The 26821-nt window shown below is 46.7% G+C and overlaps 1 protein-coding gene across 2 annotated transcripts in view; it reads left to right on the top strand.

Annotated features, from left to right (window-relative positions):
* TNC (tenascin C) overlaps positions 1 to 16351 on the top strand; it is a 92111-nt gene extending 75760 nt beyond the window's left edge. For both annotated transcript variants that reach the window (XM_058523874.1, XM_058523875.1), the window contains exons 19-27: positions 323 to 442; positions 2265 to 2408; positions 3179 to 3309; positions 6548 to 6680; positions 8326 to 8477; positions 9261 to 9357; positions 10237 to 10398; positions 12757 to 12920; positions 15638 to 16351. In XM_058523874.1, the coding sequence (XP_058379857.1) occupies positions 323 to 442; positions 2265 to 2408; positions 3179 to 3309; positions 6548 to 6680; positions 8326 to 8477; positions 9261 to 9357; positions 10237 to 10398; positions 12757 to 12920; positions 15638 to 15748 (1214 nt within the window). In that variant the 3' untranslated portion in view covers positions 15749 to 16351. The remainder of the gene's footprint in view (positions 1 to 322; positions 443 to 2264; positions 2409 to 3178; positions 3310 to 6547; positions 6681 to 8325; positions 8478 to 9260; positions 9358 to 10236; positions 10399 to 12756; positions 12921 to 15637) is intronic.
* Positions 16352 to 26821: the final 10470 nt, after the last annotated feature.

Below are 26821 nucleotides of genomic sequence, written 5' to 3'. Positions count from 1 at the left end.
CCAGTTTATACAGCACTTTTCCATCTACAATATCATGTGAAAATCAAAATAACACTGAGGATAAAGCCAGACAGAATTATTATCCCCATTTTACAGGTGGGGCAATAGAGACCCAAGGTAACCTAGCCAGCAAGGGAAGGAGTCATGCCTCAAACCCAGGCCCATCCTGGCTCCAAGCTCAGGACCCTGCACCGTCCATGCAGCGGACACAGTGTCCCAACACCGGGAGTCCAGGAGCAGTGTACACAGCAGAGCAGCTGTGGTCTGAGGTACTACCCCATGATCGCCTATCTCTCCAACACATCTCCATCTTTCTTTGCAGCTCTGGATGGCCCATCTGGCCTTGTGACAGCCAACGTCACCGACTCAGAAGCCTTGGCCATGTGGCAGCCAGCCATTGCCCCTGTGGACAGTTACATCATCTCCTACACGGGGGAGAGAGGTAAGGTCATGTCCAAGATCCTGCCCACCTGAGGAGTGTCTGTCCTGCTGTAAACTCTTCCCATTGTCCCTTCTCCGTGCCACATTTGGTACAAAAATGCATGAGTAGGTTGTAAGGCCAGCAATATCCTTGTGGCTCTCGATTGCAACCTCAGAATAGACTAATGGGCTGCGGCTGGGGCTGGGTGGGTGGTTGTGGAGGGGCCTAGTCAGGGGCTACAAGAGAGGCCTCATCCGTACTCCTCTGCTTATTGTCAAGTGAAAGAGCGTAAACATTGTGGTTCTACCGAGGGCGTCCAGTAGGCCATTTAAAGAAAGAACAGAGGGTCCATCTCCAGCCTCTACATGTTTCCCTCACCTGTTCCTCATTCCTCCTCTCCTGCTAGTCTCTCTGCCTGTTGCTGTGAGTCACCCTCTCTAGGCAGCAGCTCCTATCTCTTACAAAGAAAATTCCAGAATCCAAAATCTTAAACAGTCTACATCAGGTGGCTCTGAGGAGTCTGGACTTCTCAGATGCCGCAGAGGAGGCCAGTTGTAGCAAATTTGATTGAGAAATCAAAAATTATTTCTCCTGGTCTTTTTAACTTTCTGTGCTAATTTACTCAGTTGGCAGATTAAACACTTGTTTGAGGCACCAGCAAACCACGGCTACCAGAACATAAAATCAAATACAAATGAGGGAGTGGAGAAAGAGAGATTCCTTTTCAATAAATAAATCCATACATTTGTAATGAACTACTCTAGAAAACATTAGACTGTTTTAATCCCCAAGCATATATAAGTTTCATATTTTAGGGTTCAGTATTGTTTTACTTTGAGTGACAATATGAGAGGGCACCATAATCTGTGCCTGGGGCCTCTGAAATATCTTCATTCAGCTCTGACAACTGCCTAAGAGAGTCCTTTGTGAGGATGGAGCACGCTGGGGGTGGAGGTAGGAGAGAGGTTTGGGTTTATTCCTTTTACTCTTCCATTCTTCAAGTTTGCTCCCTAGAAGAGCAAACTCTTCCCAGTCAGGGAAGATGGTGTTGTCTCACCTAAAAGAAATTAGAATATAGTTCACAGGGATCATGGAAATTGTGGATGCAGGCCTCGCAAAGATCCTGGTCCAGAAGAGGAGGGAGTTCATGGATGATGAGTAGGGGACAAATTTGTCCCAGTTTGCCCAGGACTTTCCCAGTTTTAGCCATATATGTCCCACACCCCGGGAAACCCCTCAGTCCCTGGCAAGCCAGGATGGTTGGTCACCTATGATTAGGAAATAAACACATACCCTTGGACACCATGGTTTGCTGTCGACCATTGGATCTGACCCAGTGGGGCTGAGAGGCTACTAGTAACCAGGCTCTGCTGTGTCTGCTGCCACCAGATCTTTGTAACCTCCCAGCCTCATGATTTGACAACATTTGGCAATTTTTAAAAGGATGTGTAAGTGAAAAAGAGGAGAGAGAAAGCAATGGGACAAATTAAGTTTGGGTGGCCCGAGGCTTGGAGATGTTACCTGCAACTCTTCTCTAGCTGGTTCCTGTGCCCCAGCTGCAAAGCTGTCCCAGCTGGCACCATGTGGAAAAACCTGACCCCCAGTTCCCCTTCCCTCTGATTTGTGCCTGGAAAAATCCAGTCTCCATATGATAAATCCTTTGTATATGAGGTGAGTGCTCAAGGGAGAGAAAGGGGTGTGAGTCATTTCAGAAATCAAATTGCTTTTCTCAGGGTCACTGCAAGTTTCTATGTTAGAAGTAGGTGTGTGCGCTGTGTGCCAAGTCTGCTGACGGCTCAGACAGGGAAAGGTAATGGCCTCGGTGTGTGTGTTTCATGTCCAGTGCCAGAAATTACACGCACGGTGTCCGGGAACACGGTGGAGTATGCTCTGACCAACCTGGAGCCCGCCACGGAATACACGCTGAGGATCTTTGCAGAGAAAGGGCCCCAGAAGAGCTCAACCATCACGACCAAGTTCACAACAGGTACAGGACACCCAGAGCTGGAAGATGCCCACTCACAGCCTCTGTCTTAAACAGGATCCCTCTCCAACTCTTCCTTCTCAAGTCAGGTCCTTGCAACTTGATGACATCAGCATCAGCTAAATTCACCAGTTCCCACTCAATTAAGACCTCAAGAAACACGCCATTTCCTTTCGAACTGAAATGACCTTGTTCTCCCCAAGGACTAGGAAATGATTTTAAAAGAGGGCTTTTTAAGTGGAAAACCAGTCCCCACTGGCCCTAATGCCAGTATTTAATGATCCATGTTCTAGGCAGGAAATATTTTTAAGAGAAAGATTTTTCAGGCAAGTTTTCCTAGATGTCCATTGGGTTTTTATACATTGAGATCTTTTTACAAACTGCAGCAAACAGGAAAATGAAGGAAATGCCCTCTGAGTAGGGGTGAGTGCCAATACCAGCATCCATCTGTCCTCTTATTTAGAAACAGGGTGAGGGGGGGCGTGTAATTATGTTCACAGCTGTGTCTTTCTCCCCAAATCCAACCAAGGCCCAACAAGACTATGTTGGGCTCAGGGAATTGTTGCCTGTAGGATGAGATGAATCACAGAGAATTTATGTCTTTGGAGGTCGCATGGCTCAAACTCCTCATTCACAGATGGGGAAACGCTCTGCCCAAGGTCATATAGGTCAATGGTAGGGAAAGGACCTGAACTCAGGCCTCCTGATACCCAGCTGGGATTTTTGTCTACACTCGCTGACTTATTTGATATTAAATGTCTTATCTTCTCCAGACCTCGATTCTCCAAGAGACTTGACTGCTACTGAGGTTCAGTCGGAAACTGCCCTCCTCACCTGGCGACCTCCCCGGGCGTCTGTCACCGGTTACCTATTGGTGTATGAATCCGTGGATGGTACAGTCAAGGTATCTAGAAGTATATAAACAACTCGCCAGTGCTACTCGAAACATTTACACGATCCTCCAAGTAGGGAAGAATTATCTGGGTGTGTTTCTCTACCCAGTGCATCTGGGGAGCTGAAGAAAAATTAACATGGACTGGACGCCATGCCAGACCTTCTGAATCATATGCTCCAGCCTCTCTCATTTTAACCAGACTCCAGTTTTGATAACCAGCCAAGGTCGAGAACACTGCTCACAAGACTTGAGGACATTTTAGGAGCTGGACTCTTTGTCCTTTAATGTTTTATTGTACAAAGGCCAACAGCTTTTCTGCATCTTTGCCATATATATTATCTCACAGTTGGCATCATTCCATTATATATTGAAATATATATCACCACGTTCTTATGACATCAACTGTTAGTACTGTTTATAGAAATTGTTAATGCTATTTATATTCCCTACCCATGAACTTTTCTTCTTTTACTTTTTAATTTGAAATAACTTTAACCTTTCACACAAGTGAAAGAGATTTTCTAAACTTTACCTTTTAAAGTTGTTATTGAATTTTTAATTTCAGGCATCATACTTTATATTTCCAAGATCTTTTACTTATTCTCTGCACATCTACCTTTTTCTAGCATCTTGTTTGTATCTTGTGTGTCATCTTTTCTTTATCTCTAAGAATATATGTTATTGGTATTTTTTTCTACAACCTGCATAGTGGTTTTTTTTTTTTTCAAGTTTTTCTTTTGTGTTTCACTACTGCTGTTTGGTTTGATTTGGGTCTTCATCTTTCATGTTGGAGACTTCTGCCCAATGCCCAATAGTCCTTTTGTACCTGAGCCAAGAATGAAATAGCTGACAAGGAGTTCCTATTGCATAGACAGAGCCTGTCAACTAGGGGGTCATCGTAGGGTGATTGGGCAAGTAAGCAGCAGTTTTACTGGGGGACTTCCAAGTATCAGTACTGTAAGCCTTTTCTTGAGCTAACCAGTCTCCCTGGAGGATCTTCCAACCCCTTCAAACCAGGCTGCCAGGAACCCAGCTGGAGAAGGAGCCCGGGCTCCCACTGGGTACAACCTTCACTTCTTCACTTCTTTCCAGTGTAGCACCTCAGCCTCTCCCACAGCTGGACCTGGTGGATTTGAATCCAGAGTCTCCTCTCTGGCTCAGCCTCTCCAGAGAGTGAACCTCAGCCTTCCCTCTGGACTGGGAAGGACAGTCCATCGGATTGTTGAGGGATGGGGAGAGCTGGGGATCTGTTTCTTATACAAAGCTTTTAAACAAATCTTAGTTCATCCCTGCCCCACACTGGCCTTCAAAGGCATCTTTGCTTTTGTACACATTCCATTCCTGAACTTGCCGGGCTCTGTGGCATTCATCAACCAGCCTCTGGCTCTGCTCACTTAGTTAGTTAGCAACCAGCTTTCTCCACTCTGCCCCCTCTGTTGTCACTCCACCATACACTTTCCATCTATCAAGATTCAGTTGAGATTGCATGCCTGTTTCTGTCTCCTCTGCCATTTCTCCCACCTTTGTGGGCTTATACTTTATATCCCATTACTCTCATTTTAGTGGGTATCAAAAGCAAATAGACATAAACTGCACGTCCAATCCACTATGCTTAACCAAAAGTGGACACGCATTGCTAGTTACTGTCATGGCCATTCCTGGAGTTGGTATAACAATGAATTAACTCAGTGTGTGAATGGAGGCAAGTCCTTTTCACATCTGTAAAATGAGTGCATTGGACTCACCAATCTCTGAGGTCCCTTCCAGGTCAGGCATTCTAGGATTCAGTGTTTACCTGAAGTCATCAGTCTCATTTCGAGTTGCCTTAATTGTCTAGAAAACAACTTTGTACAGCAGCCTAGAGTGCTGCTACGTAATTGTATCCTCAAGTAATTTAATAAGCCCAGCTTTGTACCTGATCCTTCCTCACAAACCAGAGCTGGGGGCCACACAAAGCTTACTGGGTCACTGGTATCAAATAGGAGCTCACCTTGGTTTACTTTATCCTGTCCAATCCCCAGCTTTCTATGTTTCACTCAAGAAAATCAACCTGGTGTAGGAGGAAAGAGTCCTGGACAGGGTGTTGGGTGACAAGATGCAAGACCACCTTCTGCCACCAACAAATTATGGAGTGAATGCAAGTCTTTTAGCTTCCCTGAAACTCAACCCCCAGCCCCCTACTGGAAAAATCAGGATAACATCACCTGCCCAGTTCTGAGGATGGGAGAGAACCTGCCAGGGGCCTCCACACTGACTCATTACTGCCTAAACCCAGTCGGCTGTGTTTGCTGGCTGTAGAGAGCACTGCTGTGTTTGGTTTACTAGGAATGCAGGCTGAATTCCAATCCCAGAAACCAAGGTCATCTGCTAAAAAGAGATCCCACAGGCATTGGAATCTAGAAAGAGGATTTGAAAAGAAAGAGGATCTCCTGCAAACTGGAACTGACCCCCTCCGGGCAGCAGCACAGTGACCAGCCACAAACTACAAGCGTGGGGAGTTAGACAGGTCTCCCAGCAGCTGCACACAGCTGCCTCCCCTGGACGTCTCTGTTCTAGAAAAGAGACATGCTGGGCAGCTCAAGCCTTCATCATGCCTTGCCTACTGAGCTGTTATAATAGTCTTCTGTGCATCACAGTCATCTGGGGAGATTCTGAAATATACACCTGTCCAGGCCCCACTTCTGGCTCTTACAATCCAGTCAGCCTGGGATGGGCTGAGGCATTGTATTATTTAAAGCTTCCCTGAGAGCTGTGCAGAGGAGCTTTATTTAGGGACCACTGACTTGACTGGTCTCAAAGTCTAAACTTTTTGTCCTTTGCGTGATTCATCTTGCCACCAGATTAAGCTGGGGTCATGCCATTCACTTTCTCAAAAATCTTTCAGGAATCTCCATTCCTTATAATGAAAAACTTCAAATCTTATAGTCTGGCATTAAAGACCCTTTGTAATGTGGTCTTTGCCAACCTCCTCCACTGCTCCCCCAACTGAAGTATCGTTGAGATAGGTCATTGCCTCCTCGTATTACTTCAACTTGCTCTGCCCTTTCTGGCCCCAGGACCTTTGCTCATGTTGTCCTCTCGCCATCTCTGACATCCCAGAAATGACCATGGAGGCAGACACAGAGTGAGACTCAGTGGATTCTTGTTGAATGACTGAATGAATGGATGGCTGAATGAATGAATTCATCATCTATACCCTGAGGATTTATGTGACCAAAGGCTATTATATTCTTTCTTCTACCCTTAGGAAGTCATTTTGGGTCCAGACACAACCTCCTACAGCCTGGCAGAGCTGAGCCCATCCACCCACTACACAGTCAAGATCCAGGCCATGAACGGTCCCCTGAGGAGCAAGCTGGTGCAGACCTTCTTTACCACGGGTAAGGGGCTTTGGGAACAACCAGGCCTTGAGATTAAATTCTACGAGACTGAATCAACACTGCACTTCTCCTCTGACTGGTACTTTACATTTTTCCATCAAATCTCTGAAAAGGATCAATTCCCTGCCACCACCTGAAACCCCAAAGAATGTGGGGCAGGAGGTCACAGGCCTTGTGGTGAAAAGGAAAGAGGGCCAGTGGTGAGAACACCTGGATTCAATCCCCATCTCCACCACTGGCTCTGTGTAATTTAGGAAAGTTACTTCCATTCTACAAGCCTCAGTTTCTTCATCTATACAATGGGATTAAAAACCATCCCTTCCTCACAAGGACCTTGGGAGGGTCCTTGTGTTGTGTTTGAACTACTGGCCCAGTGTGTGGCCCATTGTCGGGACTTCATATAAGCTCCGTGTCCCTCCTTCAGCATGTCAGTATTTACAAAGACTGTCCATACTCAAAATCACAAGGAGTCCTCCCACCAAGCTGGTGTGGCAGGCCAGGATTATCATGCCCTGTTTTCTGGTGGGGGGAACAGAGACTCCCAGAGACTAAATGATCTGCTCAAGGCTACATCTTGAGTTAGAGCCAGAGCTGGGCTCAGGGGTTCCAGGACCAGAGAGCCTCTCCCTGCATCCTGCTACTGGGTGTCCTCTGCAGATGGCAAATGTGCAAGTTGTTCCACTGGTGAATAAGAGGAAGCATCTGTGTATCCCAGAGTGCTGAGAGTGTAACAGGTTTATCCCAGCGCTGCCTCCTGCCCCTCACACATCACTTAGTCACTCCGCACACACCTGCTGAGGGAGGTACAGAGACAAAGGAACCTCTTAGCCGGATCTCATGCTGGGTGCTGGGAGCACAAAAATACGAGCGTGCCCAAGATGCTCTCAGGCTAGGGCCATGAAATAAACAAGGAAACAGCTAATGATACAACCTCAGGTGAAGATAAAGTGTAGTGAGGAGATCAGATCAGAAAAAGGAACTGCTATGACCATGAGTTCTCCGACCCACCTGCTAAGCACAGCTCCGTGATCGTCCATTTCTACCAAGTTTTCAATATTTTGCATCACATTATTGCACTTGGAAATTCCCAAGCATTCTTGTTTTCCCCCATTAAGATTCCCAGACTCAGAGCAGTTAAATGACTTCTCCAGGGTCCTAAGGCAAGGAAGTGGCAAGTGCAGGACTGGCACCCTTGTCTTTGGCCTCAGAATCCTCTGAAGAGACTGAGATGCACCCAGCCTGATACAGCGCCCTTGTCCACAGCGAGCCACCCACTAGGAGCTAGAGACCCAGCCATCCTGGCCAGTACCTGGTGTTCATCAGGTGTTGCCTGGCTGCTCCAGGTATATCAAGGTCAACCTGATACTCGCCCCTCCAGCAGCTCAGCTCTCCTCCACTGATGCCATTGGCAGCTTCCATCAATAGAAGAGACTGAGATGGGCCCCTTATATCCATCACTTCTAAGCCTCGTTGCACCTCCACAAAATAGGATTATCCCCATCTTGCACATGAAGGAACAGAGCCTTAGCAAGTTTAAGTTGCTTGCCCATAGGCATCTAGCCAATAAACAATTGAGCTGCAATTTGAAAGCTCTGACACCAGACCTCCTGCTCTGAGAGAGTTACTCTTTCTCCTTATCCCACAGTTGGACTCCTCTACCCATTCCCCAGGGACTGCTCCCAAGCCATGCTGAATGGAGACACGACCTCTGGCCTCTACACCATTTATCTGAATGGTGATAAGGCCCAGCCGCTGGAAGTCTTCTGTGACATGACCTCTGATGGGGGTGGATGGATAGTGAGTATCACGGAAATGGAATCCAGAGCTCTCAGGCCTGGGGGAGGGGGGCTGAGGGTGCAAGGCGGAGCGGGGAGGGGTGGAGGTCCCTCCCATGCACTGTGACCCCAATGTGCATGAGGTGTCGCAAGATAGGGCCTGACACACGGAGACGCTCAGGAACTTTGTTATCTCTTAAACAAAGGAATGGGAGAGAAGCTGGAGATAAAAAACAGGCAAAAATAATGTTCTTGTAATTTATCTCCTCAAACAAGTCTGTGATGTATAAAATTGACAGTGGTCAGCAAATCTATTACGTATATTAATTAGCACTTACTATCTACCAGGCACTGCGCTAAGAATTTTACATGAATTATTTCAATCCTGTTATCATACAAGCTGGGTAGTATTTTTTTTTAACTCATAGACTTTATTTTTTAGAGCAGTTTTAGGTTCACAACAATATTGAGCAGAAAGTACAGCCTTCTCATATACCCCCTGACCCCACAGGCACAGCCCTCCCCACTGTCAACATCCCGCACCAGAGTGGTGCATTTGTTACAAGTGATGAACCTACATTGACACATCATCATCACCCAAAGCTGGGTATTTTTAATCCCTATTTTTCAGGGGAGAACACCAAGGCTCAGAGAGAGGAGGTGACCTGCCCAGAGTCACATGGCAAATTAGTGACAGAGAGAGCTGGGGACTGGTGTTTTTCCCATGGTCTGATGTTTCTTCCTCCCAGAAAGATGCCTTCTCTTTCCTTCTTAAGTGCACTCAGATTCATGATTATGTTTATAGGTGTTCCTGAGACGCAAAAATGGGCGTGAGGAGTTCTACCGTGACTGGAGGGCCTATGCTACTGGGTTTGGGGACCGCAGAGAAGAATTCTGGCTTGGTAATGCAGCCCTGTGTGTTTGTGTCCAAAATGCCCATTTCTGCCCTCCTTGTCATTTGTCCTAACCCTCAGCGACCTGTGAAAGAGAAATGGATCAGGAGGAAACAATAGCTCTGGTGGTAGACCCAGAATTCCAACTTCTCAATAGAAAGACTTTAAATTCTCTGGGTCAATGAAAATAAAAATCTGATCAAGGGAGAGCCAAGAGCCAGACCTTAAGAACTAACCTAGCCTTAAGTCATTCACTGAACCATTTATAGAATCATCCTCACTGATACCGTTAACTGCTTCCATCCTGGGCTGACATAGGTCCCTTGCAGCCATAACCTCTAAGCCTCCTAGCATCCCCACGAGATACAAATCCCCATCTTGACATGGGAAAACAGAGCCTCAAAGAGGTTATGTTGTGTGCCCATTGGCATCTAGCCTATAAGCAGCTGAGCTGCAATTTGAAATCTCCCAAGCCAACCCCACAATGCCATCATCCATCCATCCATGCAAGGCACACTTTCCAACCACCTACCTGCAAAGGGCACTGTCCTGTGCACCAGTGCCTGGGCCTGTGTCTGTCCCATGATCATCCATCATCTTTCACTTGTAAGGACGTTTATTGTTTAAAAAGTGCTTTCTCCACCTTATCTCCTTTGATCTTCACAATACACTAAGAGGTGGGCGGGCAACCTGATTTTACCTGAGGCTCAGAAACATCGTATATTTTGCCTGGTGTTGCACCAGCAAGGAGGAGTCCAAGCTGCAAGCCCGGGTCTGCGCCACGCAGACCTCTCTAGAGTACACCCAGCCGCTGCTCTTACAGGGTGGAGTAGAAATGATGGCCCCAGTCACTTGTGCCTCTTCAGCAACCTTGCCTGTCATCCACAGGGCTGGACAACCTGAACAAAATCACATCCCAAGGGCAGTACGAGCTCCGGGTAGACCTGCGGGACCACGGGAAGTCAGCCTATGCCGTCTACGACAGGTTCAGCGTGGGCGATGCCAAGACGCGCTACAAGCTGAAGGTGGAAGGGTACAGCGGGACGGCAGGTACAGCACAGCCGCACTGCCAGCCTCTGAACCCAAAAACCCTTCTTGTTCCTCGACCCATCATTCCTTCCTTCCTGAATCCATCCATTTATGGGATCAGCAGATACCTGAGTTCCTACTGGGTGCTAATCCAGAGGATCTGCCATTGAACAGAATCGGGCAGACATCTGGGTCATGGAAACAGAGCAGGTTGGGAATCAGGACAATCAGGACCTACATGTAGCTACTCTTGCTCAAAAAAATATGTCTTTTTCTTATCCATTTTTAGATATCTGTTTTAGACTGAGAGAAAAACGGTCTCTCAGGGGCCTTAATACTCATCTGACCCAGTGCCTCTCAATGTATTACGTGCGTGTGACCCACTGGGGATCCTGCGAATGCGCAGGTGCTGACACAGCACGTCTAGGGTGGAGTCAAGATTATGCATTTCTTATAAGCTCCCTGGTGGAGCTTATAAGTGGTCACTGTGGGTGGTGTCGCTGGTCTGTGGGTCGCACTTTGACTAGCAGACAATCCGCTCCATCACTCAGCTGCTTGAATCTCTTCTTAGATATCTCTGCCCCATGCCCATCCAGCCTCAGCCTGCATGGCCCCGTGACCAGAAGCTCACTAGCTCTCAATGGTCCTATCATTCCTTGTCTGGCACATAACCTAGCTTAGGTCTTCAAGATTTCTTTGACTTGTAATGGCCTTTGTGTGGTATTCTGGCACCAGCTTAGAGGAGAAATAAATAAGGAAATGATATGCATTCAGACCGACTAGGAAGCATCCTCTTTTGCAAATATTTCAAATGCATCACCCCCATTTAGCTCTCACAAAAATCATTCCAGGAAGATATTGCTGTTATTCAGATGAGGAAACTGAGGCTCTGAAAAGTTTGGTAATTTGCCCAAGGTGAAACAACTCATGGAAGGCAGGCCCAGGGTGCAGGCCTGGCTGAGACAGACAGTCTTGGTAACAAGGCAGGATCAAGCCTGAGAGTGTGACCACCCGTGCCACCCATGCCCACTTTGGGGTGCCTTTCAGTTATGTTTCCCAAAACAGAAGAGACAGATGCTATGGTACATTTTTAACCTCTCTGAGCCCTGAAAGAAAACGTTCATAAAAGTGAAAGTCTCCAGTCTTCCAAAAGCCAGGCTCGTCTAAGGAGGGACCGAGCTCTTTCGAGATCAGTCTGGTGGTAATGAAAAGACAGACCCAGGGGCAAAAATTGTTTTCGTTCTTGCATCCCTCAAAGAATTCTGACATTTTGTTACCTGCCAGTAAATACCTCTTTTGTTGAGATGGCTTCAGGCAGGAAGGATGTTGTTACACAGCAAGCAAAGCCAGGAGCAGCAGGAATGTGGCCTCGACCCATCTCTGTCTGTAATTCCGAGGAGAGAATGAGCCATAATATGTCTCTTCACTAAGATAAGCCTTGTAAGGCTGTGTTCTCCTGTGTGCATTGGTGGCGGCCAGCCTTCCACAGCAGAGCATCTCATTCCATCAATATCTACTTGCCATCCTCAGTCAACAAGGCACCTGAGTCCCTTTGACAACTGTTCGAAATATCAGGGTAGAAGGCCTCAGCAACTTGAAATTTTTATGCATAACATTGGCCAGGATTGGGAGTGAGGGGGACACAGAAAGAAATGGCACTTAAATGCTCCTAGAATTCAATATATTAAATTACAAACTAAACACTCAAATAGCACTATATATAAATGGGCTTCTTGTCTTAGAATCAGAGAACACTGGTCCCATAGACACTTTGGCAAATAACTACACGATACACAGGCTATCTGGTGACATCTAATATCTGAAGAGTTTGATTATAAGTATGGCTCTGAATACTTGAATTTTGGGGAAAAGCACGCCATTATTAAATGCAGATTTCTTACCTTACTCTGTGAGCTCCTTTGTGGAAAGGAAATGCAAAAAAAAAATCATAAAAATAACGACAATCATAACTATTTGCACACGACTCTACCTTCATATCCATTGTCCCAGCAGCACTCTGAGGTGGGGAGAACCAACGTGCTAGTTCCATTTTGCAGATGAAGAAACTGAGGCTCAGAAAGAGGCTTGACTTGTTCAAGGTCACAGCTAGGGATTGAAAGAGGTGGGACTTGAAGCTGGACCCTCCAAAGCCACCTGCAACCTTCTTTCTACCACATTATGCTGGGTCTATCAGAAATGAGTCCTTGGGGTGACACTCATGTCCCATCCAGGCCTGTGTCTGATCCTAATTCTGGGTCCAATATTCAAAGCCGGCCCACCCCAGGATCTTCTCTGTTGTCACCCCTGGTTCTCTGCCCTTCATGGCCCACAGGAAACTCCAGGTGGGATTTCTCAGTCCATACTTTCTCTCTCTCCCAGGTGACTCTATGGCTTATCACAACGGAAGGCCCTTCTCCACCTACGACAAGGACATGGACTCAGCCATCACCAACTGTGCCCTCTCCTACAAGGGGGCTTTCTGGTACAAGAACTGTCACCGTGTCAACTTGATGGGGAGATATGGGGACAATAACCACAGTCAGGTGAGCAGTCTGTGAGGGCCCAGGACAGGGCTAGGGAAGCTGGTTGGGGGTGATGGGCAGGCAAGTCGACCCCTCTTTCCTGGCTGAGAGTAGGAGGCAGGAACCACAGATAGATGACAACACATTTTTTCCCAGTACAACAAGGAGAAATCTCAGTGACATTGCAGGTCAGGCAATTCATAGAAACAGCACGTGTTAACCCATGAAGGCCTGGGGGAACCACTGGTCAAGTGAATTCCAAACATAGATAGCTTTTCTCAGATAAAATCTTTGTCCAAACCCCAAAAGGAAAGCAGATAAAAGTGAAGGCCTTCACCTGGGTGATGCAGGCCCGGAGCGCTGCCTCCTCACCCCGGCCTGGAGGCACCTCCAGAGCCCCAAGGACACCTTGGAACGAAGACCACAGCTTTAAGTCTCTTCTTTTTATGAATCATGAGACTGAGGCCCAGAGAAAGGTGACTTCCTTGAGGTCATAGAGTGCAGTTGGGGGGCAGAGCCGTATCTCCCCACATCCGGCCCTCGGCGTTTCTCTATGCCGCACAGGATGCTGTAACACAATTTGTGCAATCACAGAAACAGATTTTTGAGATCCTCGTTAGAAATAGGTGAGCAAGAACAAGTCCAGTAATCTACCTTAAGCTGAGCCCTGCTGCACTAGCACATGCCAGAACAGTGAACAAAGTCAGGTGGGCCCGGCTGCTTAATCATGATGGAGCCCCTGCTGGTCCCTTCTCAGAGGCTGCCCCCACCTCAGAGAAGAGGGATGGGTATTCACACACAGCCACCCAGACCGATCCCCGGAACTCAGGGATTCCTACTGGGTCCGCTCCCTGGGATCCCAGGGGCTTTGTCAAAAGGCAAAGGCCCAAATCCCACCCTACGGCCCAGGGATTCGGATTCAGGTGGGATGCCGCATCTTGTCATTTTCCTTATTTGTACTTTATTTATTGCTGAGGTATTTTATCGTTGTCAGATTTTTTTTGACCTGCTGTTCTTCCCTATTAGTAATTTTCATACAGATGTTTATGCCTGAGTTAACTGCTAGCAAATGATCATTGTCACTTTAAAGGTAGCCCTCATGTCGACATAATTGCTAACACTCTCCAGGGCACTCTCAGCTTCTCTACCCCATGTGCTTGTCACCTGTACCCTGCGAGGGGACCAGGACATGGCTTGTCATGCCTGTTTTACAGAGGAGGCAGGAGTTGGAGGAAACCTCTTGACACTGGTCCTGTGTTTTTCCGTCTTATTGTGTTGCCTCAATTACACCTCCCCTCTGAGTGTTATTGGATTGCCTTTATTGCCTTGTCCCCTAATACCGGTGTAGTACAAAGTCCTTCTGAAAAAACAAAGCTGCACGTCAAAAGGAAACTTCTTTTTCCATCCTTCTATCCAATTTTGGAAGAAGAAAGAGGTGACGTAAAAGGTCACAAAGCAGTTATGGGAGTTTGGTCCCAACTCTGGCTCTGCTCTGGCGCTGTGTGGCCTCTGTGAAGTGACTTTCCCTCTCTGGTTTCAGTCTCCACCATAGTACAAGGAGGGCTTTCTCTCAGCTCTATCAGAAGAAAACAAGGGCAGAGGAAAGCAACACAGGACCAGGCTGTCAGGCTGCACTGCCTCATCATAAATGTGTAATTACACGTTTGCCCATGAAATGAGCCAGCCATTCTCAAATCCCACCTCCCTGTCCCTCAGAGATTGCCTGATATCAGTGAATGGCAAAAAATTAGAATTGGATAAAGTATCTCTATTTTTTCCCTCATTTCACCAGTCATTACCTTCTCCACAGACATGTCCCCTCACAGCCCAATGCAGCTTAAAGAGAAGAGGGGTCAGTGCGCAGGGCGGTGGCTCCTAGGAGCAGTCTCTGAAGCTGACGACCCCACCAGTGGGATAAGGGTCCATGTGGCACTCGATAGGCAGACTACCGCCTGTAGACTCTGCTAAAGAGTCGACATGGGACTAGGAAGCCCAGAAACAAATATAATCTTTTCTTGAGGAAAATCTTTGGCCAAAATTCCAAGAATATTTCTCCCTACTTGAGATTAGGGAAGTAATATTTACCGAGCACCTATGGTATGCCAAGCACTGTAATGGTTCCTTTACGAGCTCATTTAATCTTCATAGCATACTTTCAAGGTTGGCATTATCAGACCTTAAGGAAAAAAAAGAAAAAAGATAGTGAAACTGAGGCCCAGGAAGGCTTGATAACTTGTTCAAAACCATTTATCTCTCAAGTAAGAACGCTAATATTTGACCCTGTATGTCAGGTTGCAAAACTTGTGTCCCACCTATGTTCTGTCTGCCATTCCATACAAACCTCTGTTAAAACACTCCATAAGAATCCTGTAAATTATAGACTTCCCTGCATGTAGCTACACAATTCTGTAACCTCCAATCATGACCTGAATTCCTTTGGCACCTATTCCCAATGATGTCAAGTTTCACCAGCCGCCATTTTGTTTCAAGATGGCAGATCAAAGCTCAATGCAAACTCAGGTGACTTCTGACTAAAGTAAAAAAATCAAGTTACATTCAGCCAGCCCCTTTCAAAGTTTTCACTACACAGTTCAATAAACAGATAGGCAAGAGACAGCTGTGAACTACCAAATGGTCAATTTGAAACAGAACTCATTTTTTTCCATCAACTAAACAGCAATGGTCAGTGAACACCTCGTCAAATAGAAACCAAGCTGAAGGTCTTCTCTTTTTTACAGGGCGTTAACTGGTTCCACTGGAAAGGCCACGAATATTCAATCCAGTTTGCTGAGATGAAGCTGAGACCCAGCAACTTCCGAAATCTCGAAGGCAGGCGCAAACGGGGGTAAATTCCAGGGATAACTGGGTGAGAGAGAAGTAGGGCCCAGAGAAAGAAAAGAGTTTTACCAAAGCATCGATACAATCAATCCAACCATGAAGCCACCACCTGGGCATTTGGCAGGAGTTAAAGTTGACCATGGATCATCGGGGCCAAAGGCAGCAACACCAGCCTCGCCCATCTGCGATTACTTCCTTCGCACCAAAGACAACAGTCTCCAACCTGTTTCCGTTTTGTTGTTTGAATCAGCAAAAAAATCTTCCAGTGACAGCATCACAATGGTTTTCCTTCTCTTGGGTGGCTCTGGGAATGGGAGAGGGGTAGGCTGTACAGTGGTAGTTTTAGAACCAGCTGTATTTTACACAAAGCTGTATAATTAATTATCGTTATTTTTGTTAGCAGTGTTTCAATGTGTGTCATTGGAAGCCATCCCTTTTTTTACATTTCATACAACAGAAACCAGAAAAGCAATACTGTTTTGACTTTAAGGATATGATTAATATTATTAATATAATAATAATGATGATGATGAAAACTAAGGATTTTTAAAGAGATCTTCCTTTCCCAAACACATCTGGACAGTACCTGATTGTATTTGTTTTTTTAATAAAAGCACAAGTACTTTTAAATTTGGCTGTTTTTTGTCTTGCATTGTTCAACCTGAATTCCACCAAGGCCACTGTATCTGAACAGAGGGAAGAACGTCAGAAGAGAAAGGTTAAGGAGGGATGGCGGTCCAGTGGAAGGGGAGGAAAGGCAGACTAAAGGCTGGGAGGGAGGAACTCCTCTTTTGAACAAAGTTGAACAAGGTTGGAAAAAGCTTACAACTTAAGATTCAGCTTCTTGATTGACATTTCCAAGACTAATCGTTTATGGTTTAAAAGATGTTTTTACACCCATTTTTTAGTGTAATCTCCTAACAATTCTATGACTTAGATGAGGTGACAATTGTTATCGTGAACAGGTTAAAATCCCCAGAGGCAGACCTCCTGAGTTCAGATCTCAGCTCCACCATTCCCAAGTTCCCCAAGCTCTCTGTGCCTCAGTTTCCTCATCAGTAAAGTGGGGTTATTTGCAGTTCTTAATTTCATAGCATTTCCGGGACAAATAAATAATATCATCCATATGAGGCCCTTAGCATGGTGCCTGGCATATATTAAGTGCTAATAAGCATCACTACTGTCACTTTATAAGCGAATAAGCTATATATAGCTCACTATAATAAGCTAATAAGCTGTCACTACTGTCGCTTTATATATGACGGACTGGGGCTCATAGAAGTGCAATGACTTGCTACTCGCCCGATTAATAACAGAACTAGGATTTAAACCCTGGCCTTCTGGCCCCAATGTTCCTGCTCTCCCTCAAGCCGCTGATAAAAATCTCTCCTTCTCTCAGGAAATGTGTGCCTTGGTGACAGAGAACAGGTTGCAGAATGAGAGGTGGGGGATGTTCAACTGGATCCTTCATCAGGCTCCTACAATCCCGAGGTCTTAGACCTAGAAAGAATGTCTGTTAGGAATATCTTCTTCTCCTCCACTCAAAGCCCCCGTAAGGAAGAGAGCCCAGTGTCCCCCAGTCTCAGCCTGAATACACCAAGTGTTGGGGGAACTCACTGCCCAGCATGGCAGATTTGTCTGTAGTCAGTGAATACGAGTCCAAACCACACACTACACGCTACACACTCCTCTTTTAAAACAAGGGTGGTAGGCGGTGGAGGGGGAGAAATTCCCAGTTCATTCTCTTAGGGGTATTCAGCAAATTGACTTATTTCACGAAAATGTTGGGGCTGATAGGCCTCATTCAAATGGAATGTGATGGCTGAGAAGCGAGGATCAGAGGAATTTATGGCTCCAGCCAGATCCTTTGCTGCTGAGTTTATCTTGCTTTAATAAATGCTGTCATGTTATATACACAATTTGCTGTTCCAGATCATAAGACTTGTTGCCTGCAATTCAGCCATAGCAACACTCGCCTTGCTGTGTAAACCCAAACAAACTGGCTCCTTGTAACAACCAAGCCTGAAATGGGAGGCTTAACCCTCTGCTGGCTGCCGACTTGGGATTCTCTGAGCCCCAGTCCCATCCCCTCCCCAGAAATATAGATATAACTGAGCTGGTAAGGTATTCCCCAGAAGCCACACAAGAATCAAATTCTGATTGGGGAAGAAACCACGGCAAACAGGAGTCCTGAATCTTGGCTTTGAGAAGGTGGCAGATGCCCCCAAATAGGGGCAGGTAGGTGGAAGGAAGCCATGACGTTCAAAGCTTCACAGTGGGTTTCAAATGCCTACCCGCCATGAGCTTTGGTCGAAAGTGTGAGTTCACCATTTCTCAAACACATCTTTCAGTGGCTGACTCATTGGCTTTGTTCACGCAACCTCCTCCATCTTGCAAGTTCATCTGAAATTCTACTCCACCCTCAAAGTCCAAGCCCACTTCTACCCACCATGAAGCGCTCAGTAGCTCTCCACTGAGAATTAATTTCCAGAGTGTTTGGTCTTCCCTTTGCCCCTCCCCATCTGCTCTCTTCCCTGCTCCCTGCTCTGTATCCTTCAAGGCCACTCTATATGAAGTACATCAATGGACTCCCATGCCCTCAGGATTCTGGTTGGGTATCAAAATGGGCAGCACATGGACATTGAAAAGAGGACACTGGTGGGGATGGGGAGATAGCAAGTCAAGGTACTTTTTTTTTTAAAGGATTTTATCATGAATTTCTTTTTTTGTGTGTGAGGAAGATCGGCCCTGAGCTAACATCTGCCAATCCTCCTCTTTTTTTTTTTTTTTTTTTTGCTGAGGAAGACTGGCCCTGTGCCCATCTTCCTCTACTTTATAAGGGACACCGCCACAGCATGGCTTGACAAGCAGTGCATCGGTGTGCCTCCGGGATCCGACCCGGCGAACCCCGGGCCGCAGCAGCAGAGCGTGCCCACTTTAACTGCTTGCGCCACCAAGGTACTTATTTTCTAGCTCCGTCTTTCCAATACCATGGTGGGCTGACAGTTTCTCTCATGAAAGAGTCACGGCGCCTGCAAATGACTGTCCCCACATAAGTTTCTCTTCGGGTTTCACACACCTGCCCCTTCAAGCCTAGGGTTCATCTCTGCACCTCAGCTGCTGCTAGACCCGGAAGCCGTGCTAGCCCTTGTGGTTCTCCTCTACCCACCCACACCTTTGGAAATAGTCCCTCTACTTAATCTCGTCTCAGAGTCCCTGACATGCATGTCTACTTGCAGGGGTATCTGGACACCATCGTTATAGCTGCTTGCTTGCCTCACTGCATTTTTCTGCTCATGCCTCTCTCCATGAAGTGGACATTGGTCATTTAGTGGTTTGTCAGCATCCAAACTCCTTTCTAGTTTGAAGAATTTCCCATTATGTGAGGACGCTGCATCTCTCCTTGGAAGTCACGCTAGAAAATAATCTTTTATCCTCCCCAGGGTAGCCAGGACCTGGGCACATAACTTGGGCTTTGCCCATTGGACACCCTCAGAGGGACCTTTACCCTTGAGCAAGGAATGCAAACCAAAGAGCCCAGGAGGCTGGCTTCTCTGCCACCACCATCACAGTACCTACCCCCACAGCCCCGTCCTTCGGGACTACGATCGAGCCCACTTTCTCCCCTTCTGGGTTGCCCCTCTCAAGCCATTCTCCTTCCCACCAAGCCTTGCCAGCTCCAAAGTATTTGAGGGCCTCCTTGTGCTTGGGTTGTGCTTGTCGATTCTCTTCTCCCAAGATTCTCATTTCCCGTTCCATTTAAAAGTCAGTGCTGAGCACCCCCCGTACGCCCAGCACTAAACGAACAAAATAACTACAGGCACCGCGCTCGTGTAGCCTCCACCCCCGGGAGAAGCTGGCAACAGACAAGCCAATGTATAATTGCAAACTGAGAGCACGCTTTGGAAGCAAATATAAGACACTATGAGAACATCTAACAGGGACCTGACTGGGAAGGGCATTTGAATAGCCATATAAACAAGTAGGACTTAACCAGTGAAGGAGGCAGAGGCAGAGGGTGAGCATCTCTACAGGCCCTGAGGGGGCCAGGCTGTGCAGAAAGACAGCCAGAGGCATGGAGCAAGCAAGGCAGCAGTGGCAGCAGGAACCAGGTCCTGCAGGTTCTTTTGGTCCAGAATGAGGATTTTGATCTTTTTCCTAAATGCAGTGGGAAGTTGCTAAGGAATTTTAAGCAGGGGAGTAGTATGATCACATCTTCTTTTTTTACTCCTCTTTTTGATGCAATTTGACTCGCGGCCTGGAGGTGCAGTCTGGGAGAGTTCTTGAGGAGGCCACTGCGGGAGTCCAGGTGACAGGTGATGGGGTTCGCATAAGAGTGGTGTCGTGGAGATGGAGCATATGGTTCTGAGAGATGTTTAGAAGATAAAACCTATGGGGCTTGGGGTCCCAGAGAACTTTTCCATGTCCCCACCCCTGTTCCTGAGCTGCCCTGAATTCCTACAGGAGATTTTCCCTAGACATGGGTGTCATTTCAATTAGGAAACCTCATTAGGGATGTGTCATTAAGGCCCCATTAACTCCAGGGATGGGGAGGGCTGCAGGGTCCTGGAGCACCAGGGCACTGGGTGGGTTGGGCAGGGCGTCAGGGAGGCTCCCTGGAGGTTGCTGAGGTTAGATTGAGGGCTGTGGTGATGCCGAGGGGAGGCTGTGGCCGGATGCGAAGGGCGAAGGTGGTGCAAGGCCTTGCCTCGAAGGCTTCGTGTCCTCTGCGCACAGCTGAGATCTCCTGAAGGTATTTAGGGCAGGAGTGACATAATCAGCATTGCTCTTTAGAAAGCACACTCCAGCCCTAGAAAGGCCTTCGCCCCCATCAACCCGTGTCCTCTGGCCTCAATGGGGAGCTGGGAATCCTCACGTGGCACCCTGCCCGGATTTGTGCCGGTGTGGTATATTAGTGGCCAGCAGAGGGCTCTCTCCCCCGGGCCTCCTCCCTCCCCAGAGAGGCTCACCAATGAATTTAGAGCTCGGAAACCAAGCGGGAAAATCTCTCCTCTTGAGAATTGCTCTAGTTTCGCCCAGACTGGAAAATAGATCTCAACGTGTTACAGAAAAACACACACACAGTCAACATAAATAGCTCCCTCAATAGCCCAGTACATTTGCACTTACAGGTTAAGAAATGTGTTTCAGAGCAGTGCAATGACTTCCCCGAAGTACACCCGGCCTTGAAGTGCCAGAGCTGGGACTAAAACCCAGGTCTTCTGACCCCTTAGGCCCCAGGGCCTTGAGGAGCATCTATCTGCATACTTACTCCTTTATCCATTCGTCTATTCAGTACAGTGGAACCCCTGCCATTTGCCGGTTCCCTCATAACACTTTACAGGTTGCAAAGCCAGTGTGATCATCACAGCTTCTTTCAAGTAATCATCTTTGTAGTCAGAGCTGACTGTGAATCCCACATTTTCCAATTACTGAATGATCTTGGTTTCGTCACTTAACTTTTCTGAGTACGCCTAAAAATGAGAATGAAGAGGGCCTACCCTGATGCGAATTTGTGAGGATTTTAAAGAAAAAGTGGACAGTGCCCGGCCTGGAGACAACGCCAACACCCGTTTCTCTCTCAAGTTGAAAGATGTTGGTCCAAAGCTGAGCATCTGGGTAAAATACCTAAGTCAACCAGCAGATGGCAGCCTCCCCCGGCTTTAGGACGACAATGAAAGCGAGGCTCCTCCTGGATGTGTTGATGTGGGCAGGAGACGCTACCTGGGCTTCCAGGCTCGTAGAAACTTTCAGGAAAAGACCTTCTCCACCTTCTAATCCCCCTCTCCATAAGGGGCTCAAACCTGCCCAGGGGCAGCAGGGCATGGCAGGCTGCCTCTTCTGTTCTTGTCTTCCCCTCTGCTGCATAAACCCTCCTGTCGACAACCACAAACCCTCTTGCTTAGCACCTCTTGCAACTGTATACTGGGGTGGGGGAATAAGAAGGTAGGGGGCAGGGAGAGAGGGTTTCTGAGCCAGGTGTACTGTCTCACTCAGATTCTGCAAGGACCGCCCGGACGGGACCACCACCCTACTCTGGCGTGGTTAACGGCTTCATCATATTGACGTCCCATCACTAATTTACTTTCGCTTACTAATCCCTTGTCGTTGGTAGTAAAGGGCAAGCTGACACATTTTCTACCACCCTATGCTTGTTCCTTTGGCTTGTCCCTGGCCCCTCAGCAACAAGACTTCTGTTCCCCTTCCCTATGGCTGAACTTTCCAGCACAGAGGGGGTGCACCTAGAAATGTGGGCCAGTTCCTGCTGCTGTTGCTACTGTTTTACTTTCTCTTCACCTTGAAAGCTTAGCTTAGATGGCGATCCCTCCGATTATCCTAAGCAGCTTGGGCAACATTGAAAATGAAGCCAAAGACACTGGGTCCCCGGCACTTGCCTCCTAGAGCCAGTCTATACCCCAGAGAGTAGAGAATGATCCTCTTGAAATGCTGAGTCGTGTCATCTCATTCTGTTACTCGAAACCCTCCAAAGCGGCCTTCTGGCTTAGGGCAAAGCCCAAGATGTTAGAGTGGCCTTCGAAGCCCTGAATGCTCTGTCCCTTGAAACTTCTCTGACCTCAACCCCTGTCTCATGACGCTCGGGGCACACTGGCCTCCCAGCTGTTCGTGACACCAAGCAAGCGCTCTCCCATGGCTGACCCTCCGCCTGGAACGCTCTTTCCCATCCAACGCACGCGTGGCTCACTTTCTCACTTCCTTCAGGTGTCCTCCCAATGTCACCTTCTCAATGAGACTTTCCCTCACCATCCTACATAAACACACACACGCAAAAACGCACACACATGCACATACTCACACAAGCCCTCCCATCCCCAGCATTCTTCTTTAATTTTCTCCATTTTCCCCATGGTACCTATTTCCACTGAGCATACTACTGGTTTACTCACCTATGTGTATGTTTCCTAGAAATCAAATCAAGCTCCGTGACAAAAGGGACCCCCCAGGCGTTCCCCCTGCTGTATCTCCAGCAGCTCAGCACCTCGAATAGAGCCTGTTCTATTGTTTCTCAGTCATTACATGTTAACTGAATACACGACCAGACCTAGGAGAGAGGCAAGCCATCCTTATTAGCTTCTCCTGATTTTCTGTTTAATTCATTGAGTGTCAACTCTATTCTCAGATCATCATTTTAAGCAGAAACAAACTCAGAGTAGAAGTGATTTTCCCAAAGCTGCCGTGCAACCAATATGGATTCAAACTCAGTTCCTGCTCGCCCAGTTCATGACCACAATAGATCAGAGCCTAAAAGTGTGATTTAAAGAAACAGCAAAGGAAGTGCTCTATCGAGAACCCCAGGCACACCCTCACCCAAAGAGGGACAGGCTGTGGGCTGAGACTGTCTTACAGCCAAGAAGGGAGAAATCCAGCCAGACATTTATAGGAAAAAAAAAACCAAGATTCCGTACATATCAGTCATTTCAAAGATGGGGCATGGTATATATCCAACTGAAATCACTTCTCCAGGGACTTTCCACACACGTGGTCTCTCAGAGAGCATCTCCCAATTTTGGACAGAGGCCCTACCCCCCACCACACTGAGAATCGTTATTTCTCAAGGACTGATGGGAAGTGAGCAAAATTAATAACCTCTCAAGCCTTTTATTTACAAGCATTAACTGAAAAAGATTATTAAAATGATAGGAAGAAAGACAGAGAGAGAATTTTCCAGGTATGGTAGGAACATCACTGAACTGGATTCCACTAGTTGTGGGTTGAAAAGCTTCTCTAAAAAGTGCCTTCGTTTTCCAATGCAAAATAAGGCCTGGATCGTCCCCAGAGGTATTTGGCTTCCCTGAGTATATACTTCTCCACAATCAAGGCCTTGTAAGCAGTCAGCAGAGGAGTGAGTGGAGCAGGCCCCGACTGTGTGAAAGAGGTTTGGGAGAGAGAGATCCAGTAGACTCAGCTCAGTAAGGCTGAGGACCATACTCCACCTGGACACCCTTCAGATGAGCATCAGGGTCAGGTTTGAAAAAGCATCTGTCTCCATCCAAAAGCCCAGTCCCAAGGCAGCAAAGAGCTTTCAGCTCAGTGCAACACAGAGTTAGCTCCAGAGCAGGCTGCAGATTCCCTGAGGGCACAGATTGTTCTGCCGTGTTTGCACTGTGTCTCCAGGGCTGTATCCACGGTGCACAGCACTTGAACACAGTAGTTGCACAATTAAGATTTCTTTATTAAGAAATCAATTTATAGGGGCCGGCCCCATGGTGTAGCGGTGAAGTGCATGCGCTCCGCTGCTGGTGGCCCGGGTTCGGATCCTGGGTGCGCACCAATGCACCGCTTATTCAGGCCATGCTGTGGTGGCGTCCCATATAAAGTGGAGGAAGAAGGGCACAGATGTTAGCCCAGGGCCAGTCTTCCTTGGCAAAAAGAGGAGGATTGGCATGGATGTCAGCTCAGGGCTGATCTTCCTCACAAAAAAAAAAGAAAAAAAAGAGAAAAAAATCAATTTATAGGGGCTGGCCCCATGGCATAGTGGTTAAGTTCGTGTGCTCTGCTTCAGCAGCCTGGGGTTCACGGGTTCGGATCCCAGGCACGGATCTACACACCACTTATCAAGTCATGCTGTGGCAGGCATCCCACATATAAAGTAGAGGAAGTTGGGCACAGATGTTAGCCCAGGACCAATCTTCCTCAGCAAAAAGAGGAGGATTGGCAACAGATGCTAGCTCAGGGCTAATCATCCTCACAAAAAAATAAAAATAAATAAATAAATTTATTTATAATAACCGCCTGGAAGTTATTGGAAAGGATTCTGAGGTCACAACCAGGCCCATTTGAAAAGAAGTTTGCACTCAATTAATAGATATCTTAATATATTTGTCATCTTTAGAATGGAGCATATTTAGACAATCAGGAAGTGAGAAGACTAAAAACCCCGCCTCTTTAGAGAGAGAAAAATGGAATAATCTCTGTCCAAAAGGGATGTAATTTCTGTCTCACAATCTCTGAACGTCTGCCCTGGAAAGGAGAGAGCTGACGTATTCTGCTGGGTGACAGAGAGAAGAAGTAGGAATTGATGGTGAAATCTACACAGGGACATATTGCGCTCCAATAAGAAAAGAACTTCTAATGACCAAAGCCATCGGAAGGACAAACAGGCTTTCATAGAAGCAGTGAGAACCTGATGTGGAGGGATCCTAGGTCTTGGTGGTGATTCAGATATTAAATAAAGTGGCGTGTAATGTCCTTTCCAATCCTAAAATGGACTTACTCTGCCCCTCTGGTTCAGTTGTTTCATACAAGGTGTCCAAAATGTTTCGGCTCCAAATTAACAGTCTCTGGCCTGAATATCAAATGCAACAAGAGGGCAATCATGAAAGAGTTAAGACACCACCAAACACAGATGTTATCCTTAAGAAGAAGGTGGCCCCTTGGGAGACAGGGGAGGGAATAAAAATAGACTACGGACTGTTCCACTGCACAGACAGAGCCTTCACCCAGGCAGCGTGCTGAGGAGTCATACTTGCCAGTTGGCAAACCCTAAGCCCCCTAAAAATTCTAGGTTTAATTTGTTTCTCCGAAGCAAGTTCCTTACAGAAAAAGAAATCTGCCTCCCCAAATATGACCAAGTGCCAGAGAATCTCAGTGCCTCCTGGGCCAGGATATTTGCTGTAAGAGATTGCTCGGGACCGAAGTTCACTTTCTAAACTTCACTTGGGAAGTTACAGGAGGCTTGCGCAAAGACGCAGTCTCTATGAAGGAGACCGGAAGTGTAGAAAGAGATATAATGTTATCATGTGGCTCCCAATCTTGGTCGCCACTTAATCCTTTTTTCCCGCTTAATGTAAATACCAAGAGCATTCAAGTGGAATTTCAATGGCTTCATATAATACATCTTTTTAATACTAAGACTTGAGATTGATTATAACAAGACCACTAGACACGGAGTCAGGAGACTGGCTTCCAGACCGACTGCGTGTGTGTTGAAGGCAGGAATCATTTCTTAGCAAGCTCTATATCACCTGGCAAGGAAGACAGCAATAAGCCACATCAATAAAGGAATCAATCGATCGATGGTTTCGAGCTCTGGCTCTGCTATAGAACTAGCAGTGTGACCTTAGTTAAGTGATATAACTTCTCTGCGCTTCAAATTTTTTCATCTATAAATCAGAAATAATAATAGCTACCTGGTATGATTGCAATAAATACAAGAATAAAGTGTCCCAGAACGTGTCTGGCATACGGTAGGTACTCAGTTAATGCTATGCCCTTTCTACCCCCTAGAACCATACTTCACACAAAGTAAATGATCAGTAAACATTTGCCTGGCTGATCAATAGTTGAAACTAACATGAATGCTCTCAGTTTATTTAGGAGGAAGCACAGACAGGTGAGCTCACATGCCTCTGGCCAGGTAGTTGCTCCATGGAGGAGTCTGGAGCAGAGGGAGGGAAGGAAATCTGAAATGCAAGTCTATCTCTGCTAACTGTGAAAGGCAGCAAACACTCGTATTTGTCTTTTGCTTACACCAGGATTTCTGCTTTGGCATTTCAGTTCTAAAAAGCAAAATCCCGGATCTTCTAGAGCATTCACAGAAGATTCACACTTTTAACAGCTTTCATTAGTAAAGTTGGACACAATAAACTGTACTCAAAGTCACGTATACCTAAAGGAACTATAAAATAAATTCCTATTGCATCTAGTCCCCAAACCCCGTCCCCAAAGAGTTTATTTCTGCAAAAGAATATCTGTTTGATGCTGTGATCAGGAAGTGAAATATATGTCATCCAGTGTGTTTCCTCACTGCCTTAACTTCAAGGAAAGTAAGGACAAATTTATCGCCCACTTATTCCAATCACTACTGCTCGGGTGTGTGGCATAATCTATTCCTTTAGTTCCTTCCACTGGTCTCTGTTCTCTTCTTCATCTCGATGGTCCTATTTTGCTTTCTGTTTAATCCATTAACCATTGTAAATCTTTCTTCCAAAAGGTAAGATAGAAGAACATTGAAAATATGAAATTGCACGCAGATTCCCAGTTTGGACTCCTCCAGTTTGAAAATAATACCTGATTTCTCTCCCTCAGATTCACCATCACTAAATGAGTGATGATGCTAAAAAATA

This window comes from Diceros bicornis, chromosome 28 (assembly GCF_020826845.1).
Source record: "Diceros bicornis minor isolate mBicDic1 chromosome 28, mDicBic1.mat.cur, whole genome shotgun sequence".
Classification (NCBI taxonomy): domain Eukaryota; kingdom Metazoa; phylum Chordata; class Mammalia; order Perissodactyla; family Rhinocerotidae; genus Diceros; species Diceros bicornis.
This window is presented reverse-complemented; position numbering and strand designations above follow the sequence as displayed.